General features: G+C 42.1%; 1 protein-coding gene across 6 annotated transcripts in view; it reads left to right on the plus strand.

Annotated features, from left to right (window-relative positions):
- cep112 (centrosomal protein 112) overlaps positions 1-16,017 on the plus strand; it is a 96,441-nt gene that overhangs the window by 25,119 nt on the left and 55,305 nt on the right. For all 6 annotated transcript variants that reach the window (XM_034593779.1, XM_034593781.1, XM_034593783.1 and 3 more), the window contains 6 exons: positions 2,867-3,021; positions 3,346-3,475; positions 3,602-3,694; positions 4,437-4,496; positions 5,679-5,758; positions 14,693-14,828. In XM_034593779.1, the coding sequence (XP_034449670.1) occupies positions 2,867-3,021; positions 3,346-3,475; positions 3,602-3,694; positions 4,437-4,496; positions 5,679-5,758; positions 14,693-14,828 (654 nt within the window). The remainder of the gene's footprint in view (positions 1-2,866; positions 3,022-3,345; positions 3,476-3,601; positions 3,695-4,436; positions 4,497-5,678; positions 5,759-14,692; positions 14,829-16,017) is intronic.

The raw sequence follows: 16,017 nt of genomic DNA on the forward strand, positions 1-16,017 counted from the left end.
CAAATCTCCAGTTTTGAAATAGTGGCCCAAGCCACCTCATGGCGCAAATGAGACGAGACATCCCGTAACGTCTGGGCGAGAATGACTCTCATATCTTATATCTGTCATCCTCGTAAAGGTCTTTGATCCAAGTGTGTATTAAATCTTGGTCATGGCAGCTCAAAGACGCATGTTCACACATATTTACCCGCACCTCCCACAGCCGCCTCTTCTTTGATGTCATGTGAAAAGACTTTGGTTTTAGGTGTTTTTCGCGTACATTTCGTCAGTGCAGGTCATCAACACCAGAGGCCAGTTGAATGCACTTTTTCATAAATAGTGTTGTCAGTATCAGCATTCATGGGCTGTCATAACCATCACACACACACACACACACACACACACACACACACACACATACACATTGCTGCTGGCCTTAATCTGTCAGCAGGCCCACATTTAAAAGACATCAAACACTGGACAGTGCAGGGCCGGTGGTAAGGCCCCTCTTTTAATAATTAAAGACAGACAAGGCCCCAGAGAATGAAAAGAGCCCTCTGTCGTTTAAAATTAGCTGCTGTTCTGCTCTGAGTTTGGGGCTGACCTACACACACCTAGGATAGGATGTTCAAAGTGGACTTCATAGCTGAGTTATTACACCACTGTTGCCTTAACCTTTAAAGTCAAGGTTATATTGTCTCTTGCTCTGTTGACTTGTTTTTGTTATTTATAGAAATTTCAAGATTTGTCAGAAAACCTGAGTTTATTATTACCAATGAATCAAATGCGAATACTTGGTTTGTACAGTCATTGGCGCTATATGCTCATCTGAATAAGGGGTCTGCTTTGCTACTCACTATGGGGGGGTATCACTAATAAGAGTTCATACCCAGGGCGGAATGTGAAAAGTTTGCACAGGTCACATGTGTCGCGTGCAAGCCAAGACAAATACACATTGATGATTCATGCTCATTCAAATACACAACACTGGATCTAGTTTAATAACAGTGAAATGAAGAATGCGCTCCCTCCCATCAATACCTGGTTTGATTTCTATCCAACGCAGATCAAAGATTTCACACGGGGCCTAGAGATATGTCAGATGTTATTTTTGGACGTAAGCGATGCACTGGGCAGAGCAGACAGAATGACTGAGTAGATGTTTTTAAAGAAGAGACAAGCGGCTATTTACCTCTTTATTTTGCCAGCCAAACATCTTGACATGCACTTCCAAATCCAAATGGCTGTTAATGATGATGTTATTAATATTGTGCAGTGGGCAAATATTCACTAGCAGCAATAACGCTTTCATTTGCATTGATGATTGTTTTAACTTGTAGTCTTACACACTAAAATAGTTAATAACACTTAAATTACATTAAGTCTTCATACAAATAGGTAATCATATCGTTCTGTGTAGTGGTAACAGCTTTAGAAAACTTTGCAAACAAACCTCCCTATGCACAGTCAGTATTGATGATCTTGAGTGAACTAAACTTAAAGGGGCCTTTGGTTTTTGGTTTTTCCTCAAGTCTTCCGTCTCCATTTCTCGTGGCCTCTGGCAGATTTTTTTCCTCCACTTACTGTTCTTCCTCTAAAACTTATTTTACGCAACATGCACTCATACACACACGCCTCAGGAGATGAGTGTTGCAGGCAGCCGCTGGCCTTAGTTCTGACACGTTAACTGTAAAAGGTCATCATTCACTCTGTATGAATCTTTTTTGTTAATACATGTTCTTTTTTCATCTTCAAACACTTAATCACTTCTAAAACTTTGAAGGGGAACAGGGCTTACAATGTGGCGTATGTAGTCTGCCTTTCACACCTTGTAATTCTTCTTCCAAAATACCTCATTAAGGCACATAATTTGCTCCCACTGAGTGTGTCCAGGTGTACCCAGTCCTGCGTCGGTATGGAGAGGTGCTTCTTCTCATCTCCTGCCAGAAACCTAAGTGTCAGCACGCGTCCCAGCACAACACAGGCCCCTTGTTCCTTTCCTCTGCACCCTACGCTGTTAACACAAAGACAAAAAATCTCTCTCAGCGGCCTCGCTAAGCGCTGCTCTCATACTTTTTCAAATACACCGCTGCCTCCTCCTCTCCTGTCATTTCACCCTCTGTCGTCGCCGGACTCTGTCATCATCCAGATCTACTAGCATTCTCCATCTTTAATCAGAGCCCCGTCATCGCCTTTATCAGCCTGCCCACACTGCATTCCATGTTTCCGTATGTGCACACACACTCACTCTTGCTGAGGGACAGTATGCAGAGAGGGGACATTTCCTCAACACGGTGCCGGAAGAAGCTCTCTGTATCCTTTGGACTTTTGGCATTCAGAATAAACACTGAAATAAGTCTTGCTTGGCAGTAATGAGAATGATTAGTGTATAGTAGAGTGCTTAAATTTCAATTCATTTGTGCCACTTAATACATATACTCAATTGACATTAATATAAATGTACATATGTACCTAATATGCAGAGGTGTTTTCTTGTATATTACCATCCATACAGTGTAACATCCCCTAGTGTGAGTGGCCTTGTTGGGTGTGTCGTTTCCCATCTCTCCCCCTGATTGTCTGTTGTCTCACTTCCATCAATAGAGGCACAAAAATATCTTTCTGCTGAAAAACATTTGCATAGCCAATATTTTTGTAAAACTTTTGTTTTTCCATATTTACTCTGCCGTTATTGCCACATTGCTGCTTTATACATCACATTACCACCAACAGCTCTCAATATCTGGTATTGTGTTAAACCAAACCAGATTTCTGTCTGTGTGACTATGGGACCACGCAGTCGCCTGACATGACATTTTCTCAGCTTAGTGCCTTCAGTGGTTCAAGCTGGATGGTTCATTGGTTTCTGTGTATCCGTGTGATCCAGAAACAAGCGGTGCGTGAGCTGGAGCTGCGGGTGAAACAGCAGTCTGTGGAGGTGGAAAAGGGCAACACGCTGCGTCAGAAGGTGTCACAGGAGAAGGCCCAGTTGGAGATCCACATTGCATCCATCAGCGCTGAACTTCAGGAGGCCAACAGACGGTCTGGAGCTGTTTGACATGTGAAATTGAGAGAGAGAAAGGGGTCAAGAAATGTAGAGGGGTGAAGAGGATACACCTGCTTTCACTTATATGACACCTATCAAGCTAATTATAAAGAAAGAAAGCTAATAACAATCTACCAAGTATAGATACATGGTTACAATGCCTTTAATTTAAAATGGCTGTTTGAGAACATGTTACTAATGTAATTAGAAAGTTAAGTGACTCTAATGATTTAACTGACGCGGGAACAGGAGTAAGTGAGTGTGTGTGTGTATTAATAATCCAACCACGCAGTCTGAATAAAGTTCTTCACTTACCACAGGACCATGATTCTGCAGAAGGAGAAGGTGCAGCAGAGCAAGCAGCAGGAGCAGAGCGATCAGAAGCTCCAAGCCAAACACGAGACTGACATGAGCCACTTGTTTCAGGAACATGCTCTGTCTACCGCTAAGGTCCACATAAGCACATCACCTCCACACAAACCCCCCTCCCTGACCTGATAAATCTACTGTTTATTGATGCAAATTCACTGATTTATATTTTTCCTAACCAGTTTCCTCCCTGTTTTTTTCATCCAGGCGTCGGAGGTCATAGAAGACTTGGAGAAAACTGTGGCTCTGCTCAAACAGCACCTGCAGGACAGTGAACATCGAAGACACCAGCAAGCCAGGGTATGATCTGAGTGACTTGTTTAATTATATTATCCAAAATATTTTCAACAATGTTCAAACCCAGAGAAATCCCCCATGTTATGAAAGGTAACAGGATTTATTTTGGTCGCCTTTTAATTGCGTCATAACCTCTTTACCCGTGGATTTGCCCGTCATTGCTATAACCTCCGGGGCAAATGACCTATGATAAAGGAAAAACACACTCCGTGCCAGTTAGCCATTTTGCTAGTCTGCTGTTTTTAACCTTCCACTGTTTGTATTAGTCACTCGTAATGGGTCACTTCGTCGGCGTAGGCTGCTTTACGCGAATTAAACTTTAATACATGACCTCATTCGTAAACAGGATTTTTACCTGAGTCACATCAGGTAGATTTTCATTAGCAGTAGTGGTGTAGACAACAACTCCCATGATCCCACGCTGCTTCACGGTGTCATCAAACTGTTTTTTTTGTTATTGTTTCGATTGAGAGACCCCTAGTGGCTGAAGTTACATATTGTACGTTTAAATCTGTGTTGGTGCACATTTTGATGTTTGCATGTACAACTTATCTATGCACAAAAAGCATGCATCTTTTCTGCCGTCACCATGGTAATACCAGTGATGAATATGCCTAAGGTTAGAATGTGATTGTCTTTGTGAAGTGTGTGTGTCTAAGTAAGTCTTTCACACAATATATTGTTTATGTATAAATGTGTCACAGTATCACTCGTTCATTACCATATTGCTTGCTCTTCCCTCCAGGATCAAGAGATAAAGTTCCAGCAAGAAAAAGATGAGCTGCAGATCCACTGTGAGAAAAAGGTAGTTTTCAACTTGCTCCCTCTGATCAACTGAGCTCCACAGCTTCTGTCATTAGATCAAAAAGCCCTGGACAAAGTGATTACGGTCAAGTGGAGATCAAAGCATGGAGTCACATGTTCCTTTTGGTTCCCCATACTTTTAGACTTTATGTCTGGTCTCGTAAAATCAGAGCCATGATTAAGAGCTACATGTAAGGCTGGATGAAGGAGCTTGGATACTTAATAATTTTGGCTACAAGTCGTCATGCGAAGAAACTTGAGAACAGGAGTCGTAAGTAAATCCAAATAAAGTCGTTGTCACTTGGTAAACATTTAAAATGGACATTCTACTGTCTGAAGCATGCACTGTCAGTGTACCTAGTCCTATGCTTAAATTACACCCAGTTCTTTTTTTGAGAGGCCCTCTTCAAAGCCATAGTTCATAGTCATAAACCAAAGAGTATGGAGACCATTGTTAAAGATCTGAGCTGGACCAGACCAGGCCAGACGTCTTGGATGAAGATCAGATTTAAAGACCATGCTGCACCTGGGTCATCTTCAAAGTGCCACAATTACGATGTGTGTGTTGGTGGTAGGCTGGCATAGCTAAAGACCGGGCCCCTCTGACTGATACACCTGCAAGAACTTAACAGGCCTCTGTCCACTTTATATTTCATGGTCAGAGAGAATTTAAATTAATTCCTCTTGAAAGAAGAAACTGTGGCTTTGTCGTGTTTTCCTCAGCCGTAGACTGTTTTTTATTCTGTCCTTGCATCTTATTTCCACGTTTACTTTTTGTTTTTCTTCAAGGTGACATGAGATTAAATAAAAAGTGAAAGACAGAGAAGTCAGTGGTTCAGTTTCCTTTTCATTTCCTCTGGAAAGATTCCTCTTTCCACTCCGCAGGAGTGTTAAATGAAATATGTGGAGGGGGCCAGAGTATGGTATCTGGACATAAGACGGGCCCATATGGCTGCCATACATCCAGAGTGAGAGGCCCTTTCTGTGCAGGCAGATAGTCTCACATGGTACGTTTTGATGGGGTGATAGAGAGAAGAGACGAGACCAGATGCACAAGGTCACAGGCAGGAGAGTTTTGTTGAGTGATGCTTGATGGTGTCTGCTGTTGCACTCACTTACACCTCTCTCTCCCTCTCTCTCTTTCTCTCTCCCTCTTCTTCTTTTACTCCCCCCCCTCTCTCAGGTTTTAGCAGTCCACAGTGAGGCGGAGAAAGAGAAATCAGAGGCTAAGAGGAAGATAGCCAAACTAGAGGATGCACTCAGGTACAGTGGTGAGGGCCAAGTCTAAAGTGTTGTTTGTTGCATGATGGAGCAGACTGGAAGACTGTCAGGGAGACTGCATGCATGTGTGTGTGTGTACTTGTTTTTGTAACCTCTTTAGGACCTTTTCCAGTATAAACACTGAGCTTTTCAGCACCAGTGGACGTCATGGGGAACAAAGCCCATTCTGAATGAGAGACATCATTTCTGAGGTCCTGTTTAAGGTTAATGGTCAGAAGTGAATTGTGGTTAGTTATGAATTGGAAGTATTTGTGTTTTTTTGGCTAGGCTATCCACAATGAATGGAAGTCAATGCAAAGTCCTGATAAGGATAGCTGCACAAACTTGTGTGCGTGCGTGTGATTGTGTGTGTGAGAGAAAACACAGTGCACAAACTTGATCAAAGTCTCATAGCATCATCAACACACAAACACAGTGCCCAGGGTTGTTTGACAGGTCTGTTGGCACATTTTCTACTTCATTAGTGTCTGTACAGACATTTACCCCCTTTGGTCATGAAATTTCCAACGTATATAATGTTACTGAAGCATGATATTTATTATACAATTATTACTTTCAGACATTTTAGCCTTAACTTAGTGGCTTCAAACTGTATTGGAGAGTTGTTTATGTCTACTGACTTGAGCCTTTGATCATAAGAGAAGTGTGTATGAATTCTGATTTAAGGTGGAGTTTGGCTTTTCAAGCCAGCCCTTGCACACACCCTTTGATCTTTTTTGTAACTCACAGATTGAGTAGAGAGGCTGGAAACTGATGAGAAGTTTTACTGATCAGAACTTCACATGTCTGAGCAGGCATTTGTGTTGTTTGTGTGAGAAGAGCGATCAAATCTAATCCTACTAATTAAATCAAACCGTCCAAACAATAATAAATGTAATCATTACGAAAAATACTACTATCCTTGAACAGACAATATGTTACTCTTAAGCTGTTTTCAGACGGACATTTTCCTGTGTTTGCCGTTCCCATATGCATACGCGGTAGGCAGGACATAATGTTTATATTCAGCTGTGGAAATCAGTGTTTTTGTTTACAGCACATCAACAACCTCCTATCGCCAATTCTTATGGCTATTTGTACATTTTCCAGATATTTTACACTCTGGCAGGAAAAGTTTCCCCAAAAATGTCACATGCTACTGACTCAGACATTTGCATTCTCACATACAGATCCTCTGGAAAATTCCAGGTAAACGTCCCGACTTCAGTACACGTACATGTGAAAGCAGCTTTAACGTGAGACATGATAATGAAAGTCATACAGTATAAATTGAATATAAGAGTCATTCAGTCAGTACATTCCATTTGGTAATTAATCCCATACAGAACTGCATTACTTGGTCACAAGTAGAGGTCACTTTCCCTGATGAAACTAGAGTTTGTTCTGCACAAATGAACACATTCTGCAACCTCATTTCATTGGTCATGCATGTCCAAGGCTAGTCACAGTGCCACCACCACCACCACCACCACCCCCACCCCCCCCTGAGAAATTTAAATTTGTTCATCACAATATAATAGCAACCAAGACACTGTGGATTTCAAATAATGATTTGCGCATCAATTGCCCAAGGCAATGTGTGTCTTTATAGGCATCAGAAAACAAGGATAAATCATTTTTTATTTTATTTTTTTGTGAGGAAGAATTTGTGTTAAGCTGTAGAGGATAGTTACTATTGCTGTTCCTTTTTGTTTCTGTCAGTGTGAAAGAACATGAAAACAAGTTTTGCGTAAGGATCGCAAAGGGACATTGACGGTGGTGCCTGCTTATTGTTTGTCATTGTCAGCCCTACAACAGAGGACGAGCTAAAACACAGCAGACAGATCCAGTGGCGCATGAATTATCCTTGTTGGTAGTATCAGTAACGAGCCAGTCGTTCCCTCGTTTAGTATAAAACACTGAGAAACGGCAAGTGGCCCATTGGACTCTTAGCTAATTAAGTACTCAGGCTTCATACACACAAAAACACACGCGCACAGACACACACACACACACTAAGCAGTCTGATGTCTGCTACCTGCCTGCTGCCGTGGCAACGCTGACGGCCTTTAAAGGTGATCCAGGAGAACTTCAAAGCAGGCAAAGCAAGTCAAAGGAAGACCGCACTGAGGTGTGTGTGTGTGTGTCTGTGTACAGATGGAAGAATGGATTATACATTTTAATTAAATTTTTGTAGATTTTCTCAATGTGCCTTCTGTGTGCCAGACACTGTGCATTATGTACCTTTTCTTATGATAGGTGTGCATTTTGATGCATAACATTTTATATTAAGTTTATCAACACAAACATATCAATAGCAATTGTGCATCAAAAGTACATACACACTGTGCATTTTATGTCCTCAGAGTGACAACAGACAATAGTTGTTCATATGTAGTGTATATACAGTAGCTGTTATCCACACCCCATTCTTTCCATGGTTTACACCCACTCTTTCTTTTCCAGTATAAAAAGAAAATCACCCTGTCCTGCCATGCAAATAAGCAACGCTGCGCCAATTTCAGTTCCAGGTCTTTGTTACTATAGCAACAACAACAGAAAGCACTACAAAGCTGTGCCGAGAACAAGTTTCTCTCCTCTTCTTTCATCCCATCGTGCCTCAGATCATTACAGGGCATTAGCATAGAGATGGAGAGATGCACTACAGAGGGGGAAAAAGATGGAGGGAGCTCATTTGAAAACAGCTTGCCTGCTTTTGCAACAATGACCTCCAAATCACGATTTACTAACATCAGAAAAACCACCTGAATGGTTAAAGTAGGGGAAAAGGAAAACAACTTAATTTCTACATTACAGTGTTTCTCTCTCGGTGAAAAGGCTGTCATATTTTTTTTTTTCAACGCTGTTTTCCATACTGATTCCTCCTCCTCCTCCTTCCTGCCACTTGGCGCCCGGCTGGCTTTATAAAAACATGTGCCTGCTTAGGTGTGGTGCCACGCTGAAGAAACTCTCACTGCGTCTCGGCAGCAACTTCTCCTCAGTTTGATCGTTTCCAGTGTGGAGTGGCAGAAGCAGCCTCTACTGTAGGCAGCTGGAGGGAAAGTGTGCTCGTCTTTATGAGTGGCTACTGGCTACTGGCTGTGAGAGTGCCTGTCCAAACCAGTGCACACACTCGCCACACTCGCTGTCACGGTGTGTAGAATTTACACCCACTCTCTCACTAATTCTCTTCATCCTTAGTTTAATGTTTTTACTCCTATTTCGACATCTGTGTGGGTCTTTGAAGTGGTCTTATCTTTCTCAGCATTCCTGTCTCATGACAGGAGGGATGGAGGGAAGCAGGGGTGGTGGTCCAGAGAGAGGAACACAGAGGTATAGCTGAGTAGGGGCTACACAGCCTGCAGCCCCAGTAAGTGCTGAGGTGCAGGAGCAGGTGGATGTATGGATCCTGAATATTGAAAAGCTTCAGCGGGGCTCAATATCTACTCCCGTGGCAACTGCACTGAAAGGAGAGGATGGAGCTGGGTTAATCACCAATCCAATCCCACAGACCTGGCAAATGGAAAATAGTAAAGCGCTCTTAAACTGGGTCCTCTCGGAGTTAACGGACAATTACAGTCTCAGATACTCTCTGATTTCCAGAGACGATCCTAACACAAGATACGTTTTTATATTATTATTATTATTAAATGTATTTAAATTCTAGCCCCAAAACAAGCATCTAAAATATCAACAAGAAAAGCTTGTATTATTGCAGTTGAGTCTAATGCTTTGAAGTCAGTCTACCCAGTGTTTCTTTTGTCAAATATTGAATTATACTGAAAGATAATGAAGCCGATAATGAGTTTGGGCTCTGAAAAAAGTATTCTTGACATTTAGTCATTCAGATATAATTTGTCGTATCTGATTGTTGCAGTTTCTATTACTCAAAATTAGTCTCATTTAATATTTTGACATTTTCATATCGTGTAATGATGTTAAATGTCTCGGCATACCAACATGATTGTCACACATAACTAAATTTGACATTTCCACAGTAAGCTAGCTTACTTACAAACATCAGCGTCAGTATGAATTTATCCCAGAGCCGGCTGCGTCACTCTGAAACAGCTCAATCCGGATAGATTGTCTTTAGGGCTTTCACTGTTTAATTAAAAACCTTCCAGCTTAATTTTCCATTGTATAATATTGTATAATGTTTTGGATATGTAAATACAGTATGTTTACTTTAGGGACTCATGCCTAGTTGATTTAGCATATTATGCTGTAGTCTGCATAATTCATAAAGCCAAATAGCATTTAAATGCACAGCAAAGGCAAGAACCCCCCCCCCGTTTGTGATGTGATGAGTGAGATCTATTCTCTACTAGAAAATATAACTCACTCTGCTGGATCAAGACTGAAGCTGTAGCTTAAGTTGTGTTTTTAAAAAGAAGAGATAAAATTGTGTGTGTGTGTGTGTGTGTGTGTGTGTGTGTGTGTGTGTGTGTGTGTGTGTGTGTGTGTGTGTGTGTGTGTGTGTGTGTGTGTGTGTGTGTGTGTGTGTGTGTGTGTGTGTGTGTGTCACCCACCCACATAGTGGTACTGTCAGCCCGGACTGCACCAGATTCCTCTTCATCCTTCCCTCTCCTTAGGGTGTTAAATTGGCTTTGAGGTAGGACACTAACTAGTGCGAGGGAAAATCACAGTTTCTATCCCGCTGTTTGGAGTGTCTATGTTTCATAGGAGACCCTTTGTAAAGATTAATTGAAATGTCATCTGTCACATTTACAAAAAGTATAAGTACTAAAAAAAGTAAGACAAATAACAGGCATGATCATGATTGTGAAGATAAAGTTTAATTTAATAATCCACAATCATGAAGTGCTAATTTATTTTTAAAGAAGCTGGTAGCAATAGTTGAGGAAGAAACAATTCCCAGCAAGTGGCCAGATGACTGTCGCGTCCTGATGCTGCATTCGGTGACGATAATAATGAAGCCTCGTTCTCTGTGTATGTGGCTGTGTTGCTTCATATCTTGTTGTGAAATGCTGTTTTATAAACAGACCACATTTGTAGGCAATTTTAAAGCCATCAAACTCAATGATTCTCTGTTTTCTCCTCTTCTCTTTTCAACTCCTCCTCTCTGTCTTTAATATTCTCTTGCCCTTGTGCTGTCTCTCTTTTGTGTTCACTTATTTGTGGTCTGTCTCTTATTCTGTGTCTGTTTCTGTCTCTTTCTTTCTTCTCCCTCTCTCTTTCTCTGGGGATGAGGATGAAAACCAAGCCCATTTTATTTTTTTCTTCAGAGGGCGCTGAATATTTCAGTTTTGCATTTTCTCTCTTTTTATGTGCTCCCTCTTTTTTCCAGGCCCCTTTGATGTGTCTGTGGATTCGTTATCATTCCGTTTGGATGAGCTCACAGACACAGATGCGCGGGCACTCGCATGCACTTGCGCACACACCACGTGTACACACACTCTCACTCTGTCTTTTTTATACTAGAGACCAGAGGCGTACAGAGGCAAGCGTGTATTCTAGTGTGTTTGTCAGTCTTTTCCATGCGCTGCTCCACCCACATTGCTGCCCATACAATTCTTAAATACTCTGCTTACATGAAAAGAAAATTTGCATAAGTAATTAAGAGTTGTTTCTGTGTGCATTGACTTTAATGTGCGTTAACTGCATGTGAATGTTTATATACATTAGGTTCTGGGTCTATATCCAGCATGTGGTGCACACAGGCAGCACGTGGCATTGTGGTCAGGATAGTCCGGAAAACACCGGCATCCCTGCACCCCTCCTGTCTGCCAGGGCGGCTGGATGGCGGAAGCTCCCTCACCCTCTCTCGCACAAACTCTCCTCTCTCCTTTCCTCCCTCTCTTCCTCCCCTTTAAACAACTGCTTAGCATTGAGGGATGAGAGGACTTCCTCTTTAGAGAAGGCACATCTTTAATTTGAACCTCCTCTCCTTCCACTTTTCTGACCAGAGATCCATTTAAAGCCAACCGGCCGCCCTGGCGCTGGCACCCCTCTCCTTCCTTTCCCTCTCTGTTTCTCCCTGCCAGGCCTCCCTGACTCTTTTTCTCTGTCCTCTCATCTCGCCCTCATCGCTCTGTTATTGATGGTGACACACTGTCTACCGCTGTAGTGACCACACGCATTCAGAAACACACACACAGAATTATTCTCCCAGGAACCACTGAAGTTGCCATGTGTTTACCTGCTGTCCTCAGCTTTAGAGCATAATATGTTTCAGGCTGTCACACACTTGAAGTTAGCTGCAGTGAGTTTTTCAGTGTATCCTCAGAGGTATAGGCCCAGCAGCCACCTCCAACTTAGTCATAGTGCATTCCTTGAGTGGAGTTGTCAGTCACACACAGAGTTTGTGGCTGTGGCTCACGAACAAAGGGCCGTATACTTGCACGTGCGCACACCCATACACACGCGCGCGTTCTGTCGTCTCTCAAGCACGACACGCACCTACTTCATTTCTGCTCTGCCTTGGAAGTTTCCAAAACTTGCTATTTCTGTGACATCCTCTTTTCCATCTTCCTCTCTCTCTCTCTCTCCTCTCTCTGTCTTTAACCATCTTAACCTCTCCACATACCCTTTGTGTCTGTCTGAGCCTGGAAGGCAGTAATGCAACCAGACTGATTAATAATTACAGAGTACACAAAATTGGGAGAGGGAGAAAAAAACAATTTCTTTGTCGTTTGATGTCCGACATGAGAGAGACCAAAATTACAAAGAGACTGAACACTATAAAGAGGAGAGAAAGCTTGTACATTCCTCTTTCAATCCTCAGCTTCTGTTCTTTGCTTTTTTATTGCCTTCCTTTGCTGGTTTTTTTTTCATCTCATCTGTCTCCCTCTGTTTGTTTCATTCTGTGTTTTGTCCTTATAAACACTTAAAGTTGCTGCTTTGACTATTAATCATTAAAAAAAAAGTGAACTTTGAATGTGTGTGTGTGTGTGTGTGTGTGTGTGTGTGTGTGTGTGTGTGTGTGTGTGTGTGTGTGTGTGTGTGTGTGTGTGTGTGTGTGTGTGTGTGTGTGTGTGTGTGTGTGTGTGCAGGCAATGACAACATTTTCTGCAAGTGTATGTGCACACAGTTGCATGTTCATAGTGCTATACCATCTACACACACACTCACACACTTGGTAGCTCTGCTTTGTCAAACACAAATAAATGTCAGCTACCCATTGAGTACCTGCTGTAAAATAGTATTACCTGTACTTCTAATTTCTTTAAAAATCGCACTTATTGGACAAAAATACAATTGTTGGAGTATTAATTACAGGAGCAGGGGAAAAGACAAAGTGACACACAAACACACAGCACTGTAGACCACACACACTGTAAAATCTAAACTATAAAACCACGCACAGCAAGTCATTCTCTGTGCAGCATTGTTATCCTTGTTCATTATTTAGCAGACGGCTCTTGAATGGTTTCAATAGCTGCTGCTGTGAACTCAAAGCTATGCAGCAGTCGTGTCTTTGCTGACTAGAAAAGAGCCGCATATTGTTTTTGAAGTTTAGAGTTCAACTAATGTGAAAATTTCATCAGTTCCATGTTTTCACCATCCTTAAAATTCTCACCATGTAGCATAAACGGATCGCAGGGGCAGGGGTGCCACAGCTCATCATGTTCACTTTATTTGAAAGGATTTTTGTAAGACTATGTGATTAAGTATAAAATAAAACTCCCTGTTTTGTTTGTACTTTGTCTGAAAAACATGCATTTTAATCTATCAACCCCAGTTGTAGTAGTTCCCAGTGAGACATTTTAATATGTTAGCAGTATAAAGATGTTCATTGTATTTGAGTAAACATTTTTTAGATGATTAGAATTTAATGTGGTGTAGTCTTTGCATATTTACCCAGACCACAGTAATGTTCTATGTGATGGTGTACATATATAAAATATGCATTATTTGGTAAGTAAGAATTAGAGACTCACGTACAGTTAACAGTACTATGAATTTTTTGGGCCAGATTTTGGCAGCATGTTCCCGTCAGGAATGGTCGTGTTATGGATTTAGGATTTCCTCTGAACTTCTTACACTCCAGACCCAATATGAGGATCATATGACAAACACTTGGAGCAGATAGAACACGTATGTTGTAAGCACATGCCAACATGATTGTTTGCAGTATGTGTCCAGATCATAAACAAATCATGTGTTTAATTTTACTCTACCCATTCACCACGCCAATACACACACTTCTGTCCCCACACAGCCTGGTTGGGTTGAGTTTGACTGCCGCTCAGTGTTGCTGTATGTGATGTTACGGCTGGGCCCTCCTGGCTCGGCTCTGACAGCCCTCAGGGTGAGGCTACCCCATTCAGTATGTCTGTCAATCCTCTCCGCTCGCAACTCTGTGACCTGACATATGCCAGCAATACCTGCAGCACGCCTGCATGGAAGACACACACACACACACACACACACACACACACACACACACACACACACACACACACACACACACACACACACACACACACACACACACACACACACACACACACACACACAAAGTTGATAGTGTGTGAAGTGAGCTGCTAGTTGCTGTACACACGCTAAAAATTACTTTCCTACATTCTCTACAATGTATAATAAAACACAAGTGACAATATAATAAATGGTCCTTTTAAAATCTGCAAAGATTTCATTCAACATGTGAAGAGATTTTGTTGGGTGCTGTAGATTTGAATGGGTTTATATCAAGAGTCCCTGGATTAGTAACCAAAAGTCAGTTTGTGCATGCAGTAAGAACAGGCTGATCTGTCTTTTCGACATTTATATTTCTACATCCATCTATTATTTTCATCTTACTTTTCTCCCTTCTTGAAATCACTTTATAACTACTGTTTTGAAAAGTTCTATAAAAGTTCCTTTCTTGAATTATTTCTGGAATCCTGGTCTGCAATTGCATTTCTATGGCTTTGTTCGTACATTCATCTCTGTGCGTGTGTGCTTGGTTTGAAGGGAGATGGAGAGCCAGTTGAACCGAGCCAGGGAGAGCCAAAGGCAGCAGATCCAGCAGGCGGACACGGCACTGGAGCAGTTGAAGAAACAGGTGGAGCTCAGCTCTGAGAAGGCCTACGCTGACATGAAGCTCCAGGTCTGAATATACACTTACAACACATACATATGTTGGGTGCATACATACGCATGTGTGTGTTCGGGAAAGGCATAAAAAGCACGTACACATTGAATGCACAGTGCAAGCTAGTTAACGCTAAGCTGTATCCACGCACACCTGTTTTCTGTTATGTGAAAACATTCCTTACATCAAGTCAGTCTCTCATGTTCACATACTGCACATCAGTCTGGTGCATTTTCTCTGTTTTCTGTTATGTGCCAAATATAGCTGCATTTGCTCAGCCAAACATTTTTAACCTAACCCCCTTTCATGTTTACTTTACTCAAAACAGAGTGAGCTGTTTGACAGGCACTAACCAAGACAATACAGGCACACATACACATATGTGCACATTTTGCAATTGCAGAGACACAGCCCGACCACAGATGCAGTAGGGCGCCACACTGGCTGTGCTGGAATTCCTTCCTATGTCCTCCTTTCTCCGTCACGCTCTTTCTCCTTCATTGCTGCTGTGTAGGGAGTCCTACATCCGATCATGGGTCTTTAACTGGACCTTTTAACTGCTCCTATAGTGAAAAAATCTATATGGAAGAGCCAAGAACATAATTATCCCCAGGCCATTTTCACTCATTTAGTCATTCCAAACGAATGAAATGATTCATAATCATGCTCATTACTTGGGTGCATTCATTTCACCGCTATCACAATTTGACCTCACTTCCTTTTCGGTGGGCATGCGATGTAGAGCAGGTCACACGCATTAAGCAGCCAGACTAATTAGTACACCAGGCCAGCCTCATGATGAGCGCTCCACACCGTGTGGGCTGCTGCCTTTTTGGAGATTTCTTCGATCGATATGGACTCAGCTGTAAACTTCTGATGCTGTCTTACAAGTCAGTTTGGCTATGGGCGTTTTTGTCAAGCATTTTATGGCTGTGTGTGTGTGTGTGCGTGCGCGTGCGCGTGCGTGTGTTGTATTGACAAGGCAGCGCAGAGTGTGGTCCTAAATGTTTTACAGCGATGTATGTTGAGGAGATTAGCAAGTTTAAATCGCTCATTAGTGAGGTTTTTTCAGCTAATCATTATGTCGGGGGCACATGTAGTGGAACAAAATGAGAGTTTGTGTGGGAGTCCAACTTATGCATGGATCTTCTGGGGTACACAGAGCATCCTGAGTTGCTCCCTGACTGAATTTTTAAATGTTTCT

This window comes from Hippoglossus hippoglossus, chromosome 8, assembly GCF_009819705.1.
Source record: "Hippoglossus hippoglossus isolate fHipHip1 chromosome 8, fHipHip1.pri, whole genome shotgun sequence".
In the NCBI taxonomy this organism is placed as follows: Eukaryota; Metazoa; Chordata; class Actinopteri; order Pleuronectiformes; family Pleuronectidae; genus Hippoglossus; species Hippoglossus hippoglossus.